This window comes from Atheta coriaria, unplaced genomic scaffold (genome assembly GCF_025399875.1).
Source record: "Atheta coriaria isolate IRGN ID8LTWV9N9 unplaced genomic scaffold, Caltech_Dcor_3.1 hic_scaffold_3_pilon, whole genome shotgun sequence".
NCBI classification, from domain to species: domain Eukaryota; kingdom Metazoa; phylum Arthropoda; class Insecta; order Coleoptera; family Staphylinidae; genus Dalotia; species Dalotia coriaria.
Window position 1 is genome coordinate 2,978,962 of NW_027045445.1, and position 13,350 is coordinate 2,992,311.

Sequence of the window (13,350 nt, forward strand, 5' to 3'; positions counted from 1 at the left end):
AATAATAATATAACCTTAAAAGTTTTGCAACTTCGACGCCGTGAAACGTTTATTATAAAACAATGTCGTTAGCTGATGAATTATTAGCAGATCTCGAAGAAAACGATCACGATGATCTACAAGATGAATATGAAGCCCTGGACGAAGCAGTTAAACAAGAAAATGCCGAAATTAAAGAAGAACCCATGGAAACAGACACCACACAAATCAACTCAATTCGCGAACTATGCAAACTAAGAGATTCGGAGCGTTTGATCAATATAATGAAACAAATCAAAGGCTACGGAAACAAAATACGTAAAGCTAGTGAAATCATAGGTCCTGTTGAAGCAGATCCAGAATATATGTTGATTGTAGAGGCAAATGACTTGGCTGCTGACTTTGATTCTGAAATAGCCACTATTCACAAGTTTGTTAAAGATAAGTATCAAAAACGTTTCCCAGAGCTAGATTCCTTAGTAGTGGTTCCTTTGGAGTATGTACGAACAGTAAAAGAACTCGGAAATGATTTAGATCAAGCCAAAAACAATGAAACTCTACAACAGTTCCTGACCCAAGCAACCATTATGGTTGTTTCAGTCACTGCCTCTACAACTCAGGGTACATTTCTGACTGAGCAGGAAAAAGTACAGATTGATGAGGCCTGTGACATGGCAATTGAATTAAATGATCTAAAACTACAGATTTATGATTATGTTGAGAGTAGAATGGCATTTATTGCTCCCAATTTATCATTAATAGTTGGAGCATCAATTGCAGCTAAAATTATGGGTGTTGCTGGAGGATTAACAAGATTATCAAAGTTACCAGCTTGTAATATTCTGCTTCTTGGCCAACAGAAGAAGACCCTGTCTGGTTTTTCACAGATTCACATGTTGCCACACACTGGCTTCATTTATTATTCTGATATTGTACAAAATACGCCACCAGTAAGTGTGATAAATCAAAATTAATTACTGATCTCTAATGTGGCTTATTTTTGGTTCCAGGACTTGCGGCGTAAAACAGCAAGACTTGTAGCTAATAAATGCGCATTAGCTGGACGAGTCGATGCAAATCATGAGAGTGTGGATGGTCACATCGGGCGCAGTTTACGCGATGAAATAGAAAAGAAACTGGATAAAATGCAAGAACCTCCACCGGTTAAATTTGTCAAGCCGCTACCGAAACCGATTGAAACCAGCAAGAAGAAACGCGGCGGTAAACGAGTCAGGAAAATGAAAGAACGTTACGCCATTACTGAACTTAGGAAGAATGCGAACCGAATGAACTTTGCCGACGTATGCCTAACAATATATTTTTTAGTATAAAATTTAATTGTTCCTTGACTTTTAGATTGAAGATGATGCTTACCAAGAGGATTTAGGCTACACCAGAGGCACAATTGGCAAGTCCAGCACAGGTCGCATCCGTCTACCACAAGTCGATGAAAAAACCAAAGTGCGCATCTCGAAAACTCTTCAGAAAAATCTACAAAAACAACAAATCTGGGGCGGTAGTACAACGGTCAAGAAGCAAGTTTCTGGTACAGCTTCAAGTGTAGCATTCACGCCGCTACAAGGTTTAGAAATCGTAAATCCACAAGCCGCCGAAGTGAAGGTAAACGAAGCAAACGCCAAATACTTCAGCGCGACTGCTGGATTTGCTACCTCATCATCAGAAAAAAAGTAAATTCAGTATTACAAAAAGTTGCCATTCACACATCTTATATATTAAATATTTGTATGTATAAATATTAAATAATAATTTCAATAATTAGTCTTGTACTTTTTCATCTCGACCATAATATGATGAATATTCGTCAGTTGCGTGCGAGCATTCGGCGACAACAGCTTATGAAACCGATGGTAATACTGTACCAGTTGAGTAAGTGCCAATTGCAATAGACTGGAACCTGTCACTAAGTTGGGAAAACTAAGCAATACTTCCCTGTTCAATTCCTCAAGGCTTTTCTTCCAGTTGTTGGAAAAATTCTGCACAATACCAGCGGTTTTTGTCTCGTACTTCTTCAGCTGATCGGTATTATTCTTTTCAATGAAATACTCACACTCTTTAACGTACTGCATCATCTCTCCAAAGTGCGGACTGAGAATCTCTTCAACGTATTCGGTGCTTTTGTTAGTAAGACGCGTACGGAATGATTGCGCTTCTTTTGAATTATCGCGAGTGCGCTCCATAATAATGTTCAGGATCATGTCATAGTTGTTGATGAGATAAATTAGTTGTTCTTTACGCTGTGGGAAGATACCAGCCATGCGTAGGATGAACAATTCAACTTCCTCTTGTAATTCTGCTAGCAGTTGATTTACTAGTTCATTGGGAAAATTTTCACTTATACCAACTAGCGCAGCGCTAAATTCAGCATATCTTCTTGTTATCTATTAAATTTATTTATATGTATTACTTAATATTCTTGTATGTATTTGGAACTTACATAGTGAGGACCCATTTCCCTGTTGAATTTTGTAGGATCACAATCGCGAATACTGTTGATATTTAATCGAAAAACATGTTCAAAACGAGGTAAAATTATGGCTTGTAGACTTTCCCAGTGTTTATCCAAAGCAGGCACGCAGCGCTTGTGGCACATGAGTTGATATCGTAAAATTAGATGAAAGCAAAGAAAAAGTGCGATTGTATCGTAACAATCAGCGACGAATGTTTCCAAATTTTTCTAAACAATTATAAAAGCGATAAGGAGACACATTTCTAATATTTATGTGTAAACTTACTGTAAGTAGAGTTAATGTTTTGCCCATAATTTGATAAAATAGATCCAGTGCAGCAGTGCCCCTGACAATAAAGAACTCGCTCAGAAACAAGTACTCTCTACATGCATTATCAACCAATGCATACTGTTCACTCCGGAAGAGGGCTTCAAAGTGATACTGCAATCAAAAAATTATTGTTAATATATAATTGTTATAAGAATTAAAACATTTACATACTCGATTCTTAGATTGTGCATGTGGAACGATAATAGGCGCTTCTAATTGTTGCGCCAGAATATCGCCGCGATTTCCAATCGTAAAAACGGTACCTTTATGTTTCAAAGTACTCTTGTGAAAAATACTCCTGGTTGCTGTATCTTCAATGCCCATTAGGTCATCTTTTGTGGTGTTTTCTTCAAATTGTAGCTTCATAATTCTCCCTGAGTAACTTTTAAAGTATGAGAAGTAAATTTTACTCATTGTGTCCATGTATTCATTACAAATCTCCTGTGCTACATTTCTTTCATTGGACAAAATAAACTCAAAGAAAAATTTATATTTTAACATTGCATTCTGTGGTACTTGATAGTTTGTCATTGGTTTTCTGAATTTTAAAACCTGTTCTAACAAGTAAACTCTAATTTTTGACATGGCCTTAATTTTAAGCTTCTCTAAGATGTCACCTACATCTGAGCAAGATTTATACTCTTTAAATGACTGTTCCTTAACGAAATTTATTTTGTGATTTAGTATTTGCAAATGCCCAAGAAATTCTTTATCAGTGACTGGGCATTCTAAGATGCCATTGATGAGGGTCTCTGATACAGCCATATCATCAATAAATTGACTCAACTGTCCTCTAATACTCTGTCTATTACTCAATTCTTGACTCATTGAAATTGATTTTCTTTGCAGTGATAGTATTTCTGTACTAATACTGCCCAAATCCTTTTGGAAACCCAAAAGCATGTCTTCCATTCTTTCTAGGATTTGATCACATGATGAAATTTGTTTGTGAAGGCTGGCTATGTTCTGTCCTTCCTTAATATAGTCCTGAATCGATTTATTCTCCACTTCTTTAAGTTCCTTCTCAATTTCACGTGAATATTGTCGTAAATCTGTGCCTGTTTTGAGAATGTCCTGCACGAGTTCATCTTCTAAATTTTGATGGATTTGATCCACGCCATCTTTTGTATGCGCCATACTTGATTAATATTATAACAGCAAGAATTTAATACTAAAACACGGATTTAATTACAGATTTATTATAAATAAATCATTTTTTGTCTCTTGGCGAGATGGAATGTTTTGATTTGAAGTGAAACGTCACCTCGAATGACCCCCAAAGTTGCAGGTTAAATACAACGGGTTGCATACATTAAAACACCAAATCAGATATAAAACAGCATTTATTAGATATTTTTCATACTTTTTTCGATGTAATGTTTAATAAAATTTACAAATCCCTCGACAGTACCATCATATTTATACTCTGCACATACACGACCTTGTATTACAAGTTTAAAGGTAGGATATTTACGTATTCCAAACTTTTTAACAATAGCTGGATCAGTTCCTGCATTCATTCTAATAAGACTTAAAACCGGTGGATTCGCTGAATATTTAGTAGAATTATATGTAGTAAAATAAGTATTTGACAATACTTCATTAGCCATTTCAAATAATGGCAATGCATCCTTGCAAGACTGATACCATGTTGCATAAAAGAATATGAACACAAAGTCATATCCAGAAACAAAATTTTTGTAGTTTGCTAGAGTAATTTTATCCGAAAATATTGGAAATCGAACTACTCGACTTCTATTTGCTTCTGTAGGTCGCTCCTTTTTGTTATCAATGAACTGTTCAACATATTGTAAGAAACATTCAGTGTTTCTTTCAGTGGGATCACCTGCCTCCAATAGTTCGCCGTTTTTAATTATACAATAACGTGGATAACTCCATATATTAAACATTTCACATAATACTCTCTCGTCGCTACAATTCACTTTAACCATTATTGCTTGTCCTTTTTGATGGCGCTCCCTGGGATACAAATTTGCAAGAATATTTGCTGCCTTATCATACTCATGGCCGAAGTCTCCTCTGCCTTCGCCCTCAAACTTATCAAAGTAGAAAAATATACAGACAACATCATATGTGTTGATCAGTGGTTTGTACCATTTTCGTGTAAGCCTTTGAGCTTTTGTTTGAACTCTTGGTTCACTTCTTACAACACGCATTGTTGTAGTTTATATACAAATAAATAATGACTAGCAGCACACACTAGCTTTGGTTGCAATTCACTGAATGCAGCAGATGATTTCTAGTTCGATATTTGGTGGGGAGTGTGGTCATATTGAGTCATATTGCGCAATTTATTGAAATATCGGAAATTAATGCACAAGATGCCATTGCTTCCTTATGATTTTCTTTCATTGCATCCTCGTATTTTGTTATATACTTCTTTATCAAATCTATCATTTCATTCATGACACTAAGATATCTCCAAACTCCTCTTCGTTCATAAATAGAACCTATAATTCCATGGCTTACCAATACAAATGAGGGATAATATATGATTTTAAATGTTTTAATAGCTTCGTTGTTGCCGGTAACATCCACCCTTACAAATTTAATAAAACCATTTTTTTTATACTTTCGTTTGGTATTGTAATATTTTGTCACCTCGATAGCAGTTCTCTCGAAACTTGCCAGTATATCTTCTGATTTGCAACTGTCTTTGGCATAGAACATCACAAATACAAATGGGTACTTCTTTATCATTTCTTCATAATTCTCAAAAGTAACAAGTTCTGTTTGAACTTTTACTGGTTTCACTGCTGAAATTGTAGCTGGAACTCGTTCACGAAATCTTTTCTTGCCTATGATGTACTTTTCGGCAAATCGTAGAAAATTCTCTGCTGTTGCTGGTTTCCTTTCAAACTTCGCGTTTAGGAGTTTTTCGTTTTTGATTATTCGGTATGTTGGACGGACTTTGACATTGAATTCTTTTGCAATAATTTGTTCTTCGGAACAATTTAGTTTAGCGAAGACAACTTTTCCTTTGTGGCCCGAATTTTTTGTATACAGCGTAGAAATGATGTTTGCTGCTTTATCAAATTCAAATCCAAATTCCCTGCATCTATCACCCGGATACCGACCATTGTAACAACAAACGCACACAATTTCATATGATTTAAGCACTGTTTTATAATTTTTTTGTGTGAGGATCACAGTTTTAGCTATGGAGCAAATTTCCTTGTTTGGTTTATTCATTTTAATTGAGTTCTTCAGAATAAATAACTTTAAAACACTTGCACCAACTATCGGTGTACCTATCAACTAGTAGAATGTGATTACGAGTTTACCGCGGTGCGCTTTTTAAACCCGAATCCACTTGATTTCAAAATAAATTCGTTGTGCAATGTTACTACACTCATATGTGCCATTTCCTGCGTAATATTTTTTACCACGTTTTGTACTGATACTACCAGAGTATCCCAGCATGCAGTATCGGAGTTAGTATTTGTTTTCTGAACATAGAGTACGCTAGTCATTCCGTTGGAAACATTTATTTATCAAATACGAACAAAAATAGAGATATTTTATTTGTAAATATTTACAAATTTGTTGAAAATTATTGAAATAAATAAAATGTTTAATCGGAAATTAATGCACTAGATGCCATTGCTTCCTTCTGTTTTTCTCTCATTGCATCCTCGTCTTTTGTTATACATTTCTTTATAAAATCTACCATATCATGCATGACATTAGGAAATCCCCAAACTCCTCTATTTTCATAATTAGGACCTATAATTCCATGTCTAACCAATTTGAATGTGGGATAATATCGGATTGCAAACTTTTTAACAGCTTTCTTGTTGTCGGTAACATCCAGCCTTACAAATTTAATTAAACTATTTTTTTTATATCTTCGTTTGGTATTGTAATATTTTGTCACCTCAATTGCAGTTCTCTCAAAACTTTGCAGTGTATCTTGTGATGCATAACACCAATTGGCATAAAACATCATAAACACAAATGGGTATTGCTTTATCGTTTCTTCGTAATTGTCAAGAGTAACAAGTTCTGTTAGAATGTTTACTGGCTTCACTGCTGAAACTGTAGCTGGAACTCGTTCTCGAAATCTTTTCTTGCCTATGATGTACCTTTCGGCAAATCGGAGAAAATACTCGGCTGTTTCTGGTTTATTTCCAAATTGCACGTTTAGGAGTTTTTCGTTTTTGATTATTAGGTATGTTGGACAGCTTTTGACATTGAATTCATTTGCAATCATTTGCTCTTGTGAACAATTTAGTTTAGCGAAAACAACTTTTCCTTTATGGCCCGAACTTTTCGTATACAGGTTGGAAATGATGTTTGCGGCTTTATCAAATTCAAATCCAAAATCTCTGCATTTACCACCCGGATTCCAATCATTGTAACAACAAACGCACACAACTTCATATAATTTAAGCACTGTTTTATAATTTTTCTGCGTAAGTATCACAGTTTTAGCAATGGAGCAAATTTCCTTTTTTGGTTTATTCATTTAAATTCAGTTTACAGGAAAATTAACATTAAAACACTTAAAAACACTTACACCAACTATGAGTGTATCTGTCAACTTGTAGAATGTGATGATGGGCTTACCGCGGTGTGCTTTTAAACCCGAATCGACTTGATTTCACAATAAATTCGTTGTGAAATGTTACTACACTCATCCGCACCATTGCCTGCACAATATTTTCTACCGCTGTATTAACATCTGGTAGTATTAACTACCAGAGTATCCTAGCATACAGTGTTGAAGTTAATAGTTATGTTTTTAAACATAGATAACGCTAGTCATTCAGTTAAAATCATTTATTTATCAAATACGAACAAAAAATAGATTAATTTAATTGTAAATATTTACATTGTGCAGCATTCACGATTCTTTTTATAGGCTTGCAAATGACAGATAAAGAAGTGCCATGTTTATTTATTTAATTGTTAATTTTGAAATGAAATTATTGGAAACTTATTTATAATTTTAAAATACAAACTATAATAATAATAGTTTAACGTAGTTACCGAATAAATGATATTACAACTTTAAAAGTTACTTACTTTCAATTCTTTCAAAATACGCGCCTCTTTATTTTCCTCGTAATAGGTAGGTAATCAGCAGAAAACTTTAAAATTGAATTTGAACCAGTTACACTTCAAAAATATAAAACGGCATTTATTTAATATTTTTCATACTTTTTTCTTTGAAACGTTTAATAAAATTTACAAATCACTCTATAGTACCATCATATTTATACTTTGTACATACACGAGCTTGTATTACAAGTTTAAAGGTAGGATATTTACGTATCCTAAACTTTTTAACAATAGCTGGATCAGTTCCTGAATTCCAGGAAGGCCTCGCAAACGTTGGAAAGACAGACTATTGTAGAGTGGATGAACAGGCACAGTTATGCCTAATCCCAGAAGAAGAAGAAGAAGAAGTTCCTGAATTCATTTTAACAAGACTTAAAACTGGTAGATTCTTTGAATATTTAGTAGAATTATAAGTAGTGGAATAAGTCTTTGATAATTCTTCATTAGCCATTTCCAATAATGGCAATGCATCCCTGCAAGACTGATACCAAGTAGCATAAAAGAATATAAACACAAAGTCATATTCAGAAACATAATTTTTGTAGCTTGCAAGAGTAATTTTATCCGAGAATATTGAAAATCGGACTACTCGACTTCTCTCTGCTTCTATAGGTCGTTCCTTTTTATTATCAATGAATTGTTCAACATATTGTAAGAAACATTCAGAGTTTCTTTCTGTAGGATCACCTGCCTCCAATGGTTCGCCGTTTTAATTATACGATAACATGGATAGCTCCATATTTTAAACATTTCACACAATACTCTCTCGTCGCTACAATTCACTTTAACCATTATTGCTGGTCCTTTCTGATGGCGCTCTCTGGGATACAAATTTGCAAGAATATTTGCTGCCTTATCATATTCATGGCCAAAGTCTCCTCTCCCTTCGCCCTCAAACTTATCAAAGTAGAAAAATATACAGACAACATCGTATGTGTTGATCAGCGGTTTGTACCATTTTCGTGTAAGCCTTTGAGCTTTCGTTTGCACTCTTGGTTCACTTCTTACAATACGCATTGTTGTAGTTTATATACAAATAAATAATGACTAGTAGCGCACACTTGCTTTGGTTGCAATTCACTGAATGCAGCAGATGATTTCTAGTTCGATATTTGGTGGAGAGCGTGGGAGTATTGAGTCATATTGCGAAATTTATTGAAATAAATAAAATGTTTAATCGGAAATTAATGCACTAGATGCCATTGCTTCCTTCTGTTTTTCTCTCATTTCATCCTCGTCTTTTGTTATATATTTCTTTATAAAATCTACCATATCATGCATGACATTAGGAAATCCCCAAACTCCTCTATTTTCATAATTAGGACCTATAATTCCATGTCTAACCAATTTGAATGTGGGATAATATCGGATTGCAAACTTTTTAACAGCTTTCTTGTTGTCGGTAACATCCAGCCTTACAAATTTAATTAAACTATTTTTTTTATATCTTCGTTTGGTATTGTAATATTTTGTCACCTCAATTGCAGTTCTCTCAAAACTTTGCAGTGTATCTTGTGATGCATAACACCAATTGGCATAAAACATCATAAACACAAATGGGTATTGCTTTATCGTTTCTTCGTAATTGTCAAGAGTAACAAGTTCTGTTAGAATGTTTACTGGCTTCACTGCTGAAACTGTAGCTGGAACTCGTTCTCGAAATCTTTTCTTGCCTATGATGTACCTTTCGGCAAATCGGAGAAAATACTCGGCTGTTTCTGGTTTATTTCCAAATTGCACGTTTAGGAGTTTTTCGTTTTTGATTATTAGGTATGTTGGACAGCTTTTGACATTGAATTCATTTGCTATCATTTGCTCTTGTGAACAATTTAGTTTAGCGAAAACAAAAACAACTTTTGCGGCTTTATCAAATTCAAATCCAAAATCTCTGCATTTACCACCCGGATTCCAATCATTGTAACAACAAACGCACACAACTTCATATAATTTAAGCACTGTTTTATAATTTTTCTGCGTAAGTATCACAGTTTTAGCAATGGAGCAAATTTCCTTTTTTGGTTTATACATTTTAATTCAGTTTTACAGGAAAATTAACTTTAAAACACTTAAAAACACTTACACCAACTATGAGTGTATCTGTCAACTTGTAGAATGTGATGATGGGCTTACCGCGGTGTGCTTTTAAACCCGAATCGACTTGATTTCACAATAAATTCGTTGTGAAATGTTACTACACTCATCCGCACCATTACCTGCGCAATATTTTCTACCGCTGTATTAACATCTGGTAGTATTAACTACCAGAGTATCCTAGCATGCAGTATTGAAGTTAATAGTTGGGTTTTTTAAACATAGATAACGCTGGTCATTCAGTAAGAAACATTTATTTGTCAAATACGAACAAAAAATAGAGATATTTTATTTGTAAATATTTACATTGTGCAGCATTCGCGATTCTTTTTATAGGCTTGCAAATGACAGATAAAGAAATGCCATGTTTATTTTTTCAATTGTGAATCTTGAAATGAAATGATTGGAAACTTATTTACAATTTTTAAAATACAAACTATAGGTAATAATACATAATGATTTGACGTAGTTAACGTAGTTAGCAAATACATGATATAACTTTAAAAGTTACTTGCTTTCAATTCTTTCAAAATACGTGCCTCTTTATTTTCCTCGTAATAGGTAGGTAATCAGCAGAAAACTTTAAAATTGAATTTGAACCAGTTACACTTCAAAAAAGCAATAAAGATAGCAAATAAAAGAACTTATATCTACGTGCATCGCGTCCCGTACATTGTTTTCGTTTGTTTATCGAAGACCAATAATGCGACTGGACGGAACGCATCACTTGCGGATCTTGATATTCACTTGAATGCAAATGCAAACCGATCATGGTTGGGTTCAAATCATTGCGACTTTATGCAAAATCGTCTCTCTCGTTTGTATCTCGAAGAAAACGCGCACCAGTTTGCATTCTAATGCCTTTATCTTTATCGCTTTATATCTTTATATTTTGCTAGTGGTGCAGCTCGTCGAGTAAAAGTGCACGCTGTGCGGAGTATCAGTTTGATGTAAGAAGGATACGCTTAGAAAATTGCGCTCTCGATCGATGACAATTTTATATAAGTAAGTGAAACCAGAAAAATATACTATAATGAACATCGTTCTATGGAATTGGTATTAAATTGTATCAATATCATTGATTATTTCGTTGATGTAATACATTTTATAAAATAATTTTGAGAAACACGAAATTTTATCCGATGAAAACCTAGAAAAATTGCATTGTTCGTTGTGTCATTGAAATCGACATTTCTAGCACAACTTCAGCAGAAAAAAACTCGAATTTATACTTTGTACGTTTATATTGCCGCGCTTGCATGATCTTGTAGGGATTTGTAATCTCAATACGCTTTCATTATAAGTGTACTATAGTGCAAAAGACTCAAGTTGGTTGGTTGGTTAGATGTTTAGCGAAATCGAGACCGACGAATATCGTAGGGGCTTCCTTCCTAACAAGCCAGCCCACAGATTAATCACTGTCGTGGCGCGCAATGTGCGCAGCATTCGTGTTGCAAGCGCGCGCGCCGCGTTCAGATTTCATTTTCACTCCAGCAGGGTTTACGCTCCGCTCGACGGGAATGCCAAGTTTATCAGCACTTCTTTATGTTATGCGCCACGCAATAAAGTGGATGTCGGCGGCACGTCTTCGTTTGATATTTCTGAAACATGAACCCTGGAAACTGCCGCACCACAGCCGCAGCCACTAACAAAGCAACATCAACCGCGTCGCTAATCCTTCAAACATCAACATGAACACAATCTTTTTGTAAGTAACTAACACAAATTGGATAATCGTTGATAAATAAAACATAATAGATATTATTTGCTTAGTAAATAAATATTATGCAATTTTTGCATTAATTTTGCAAGAAAAGAAGATAATACTACCTTGATAAAACTACTTTCTTGTAATATGCCCTACTTAATACTTTATCTGTATTTTTCTACACCGCACACGGAATTACAGCCACTATGCAGTGCCCATTCAATATAGTTATAGATATAATATAGCTCTAGTACCAATATACTTGCGCAAATGTGTACGATGTAGAAAATGTGCGGAAAAAGTATTAAAAAAGCGGAAGCGACGGCGGCGGCAGCAAAAAGAAAGCGAAAAGTCCGCCTGCGTCGAGCAAACTACCAACTAGCAACCAGAGTCTACTTACTAGACAAAGTCGACTCAGATTCGACCAGAACTAACATCGTAACATATTGCTCCGTGGAGAAACTTGCGAGCACATCGTGTCGACGTCGTGGTCTACATTGGGGCTGCACGCTGGCTTACAGCGGAGTAACTGTCGGGTCTGGTGCGCTCGGATTTATCGTCACGACATTATTTTTATATCGCTTTGACAGTTTGTAAAATTATGTGATTTGTTCGTTCACAGCTCTGCACTATACCTGACTATATTTATATAGTAGTCATCGAAAAGTGTAAAGTAGTTTGCATGCACATTTTGTTATTATCGCAAGAATAAAATTTCGTTTTAGAGCATTGTTTTATCCTTCTGAATTCTATGATAAATGATTGTTAAAATAAGGTATAAATCGTGTGTGATAAATGGTTACATTGTTATTTTTACAGAGAAATAATTCTGTTTAATTGAAAATATGTTTTTATACTGTAGTTATAAAACAAAAAAGTAATTTTTTGTTTGCATGATGTAAATTTGTTTATATCAGATAAAAATAACTTGAAATATTTTCATAGAAAGGGTTGTATAACCATCAATCTCAATTTGTAACAAAAAAAGGAAATTGCAACGGATGCTTAGGCCTAAATCATTTTTCATTCCGAAAACGTTTAATAGTTTTCTTTAGATTTTTGCAACGTACGTTCGGGTCGAGTTTAATATATTACTTCCTGTTTTTGCAAGCTGTTTCCCCGCAAGGAATTTACCATCTACCGTCCGCATCCTGCATATTGTAACAGTTACAAACAGTTCCAAAACAAAACACCATTAACTAATCTTTGATAAGCTGCGCTGTCACTTTTACCGCTCATTTATAATTGAAACTCTACCTAATCGTGTGGTGGTTTTAGGGTCGCTTATTTCAATAGGACATCTTGTAGGATATATGGATGCTTTGAAGAGTAGCCAACCAAGGGTGTTACTTTGTTTGTACCGTCTTTGCTTGAATATTAACTCCTCTCGAGTGGTGGTGGTGTAAGTTGTATTGAACTGTTGCATTTTAGTTCACTAGTGTTTAACAATCCCCTTTGGTAGCAACATCTTACAAACGCTTCGAAAGGAACTACGGCTTGTTGAGTATTCTAAGCGTACTTCCAACAACACATGTAAGAAACATACAAGGTGTTTAATTTTAATTTATATGTCATGTTCTTGTTTAAATGAAATTTGTTTAGATAAATCTTCGTCTATGTGGATTTAGTTTTTTATCAGCCTCGCCCACGCTGAGGCAATATCTACTTGCGTGTAATTTAACCGGAAAC

General features: G+C 34.7%; 2 protein-coding genes across 3 annotated transcripts; one reads left to right on the top strand and one right to left on the bottom strand.

Moving 5' to 3' along the window:
• The first annotated feature begins 28 nt into the window (after window positions 1–28).
• On the top strand, window positions 29–1,758 carry Prp31 (pre-mRNA processing factor 31). Its single transcript, XM_065299712.1, has 3 exons — window positions 29–929; window positions 990–1,280; window positions 1,336–1,758. The coding sequence occupies exons 1-3, from the start codon at window positions 63–65 to the stop codon at window positions 1,669–1,671; spliced, it is 1,494 nt and encodes a 497-aa protein (XP_065155784.1). The 5' UTR covers window positions 29–62; the 3' UTR covers window positions 1,672–1,758.
• Vps52 (vacuolar protein sorting 52) lies at window positions 1,690–7,467 on the bottom strand. 2 transcript variants are annotated; one of them, XM_065299710.1, is made up of 5 exons: window positions 4,893–7,467; window positions 2,949–4,834; window positions 2,733–2,888; window positions 2,435–2,674; window positions 1,690–2,378 (listed from the first exon to the last, which is right to left on the bottom strand). In XM_065299710.1, exons 2-5 carry the CDS (start codon window positions 3,912–3,914, stop codon window positions 1,749–1,751), a joined length of 1,992 nt encoding a protein of 663 aa, XP_065155782.1. In that variant the 5' UTR covers window positions 3,915–4,834; window positions 4,893–7,467; the 3' UTR covers window positions 1,690–1,748. The 2 variants fall into 2 exon arrangements, with proteins under 2 accessions (XP_065155782.1, XP_065155781.1); XM_065299709.1 differs by having other exon boundaries at window positions 2,949–7,467.
• Window positions 7,468–13,350: the final 5,883 nt, after the last annotated feature.

Coding starts and splice junctions, on each gene's coding strand:
- Prp31 (XM_065299712.1), top strand. CDS start 63: ATGTCGTTAGCTGATGAATTATTAGCAGATCTCGAAGAAAACGATCAC. Junction 930..989: donor TTGTACAAAATACGCCACCA/GTAAGTGTGATA, acceptor TTTTGGTTCCAG/GACTTGCGGCGTAAAACAGC. Junction 1,281..1,335: donor ACCGAATGAACTTTGCCGAC/GTATGCCTAACA, acceptor CTTGACTTTTAG/ATTGAAGATGATGCTTACCA.
- Vps52 (XM_065299710.1), bottom strand. CDS start 3,914: ATGGCGCATACAAAAGATGGCGTGGATCAAATCCATCAAAATTTAGAA. Junction 2,889..2,948: donor ATGCACAATCTAAGAATCGA/GTATGTAAATGT, acceptor TTTTGATTGCAG/TATCACTTTGAAGCCCTCTT. Junction 2,379..2,434: donor GGGAAATGGGTCCTCACTAT/GTAAGTTCCAAA, acceptor TAAATTTAATAG/ATAACAAGAAGATATGCTGA.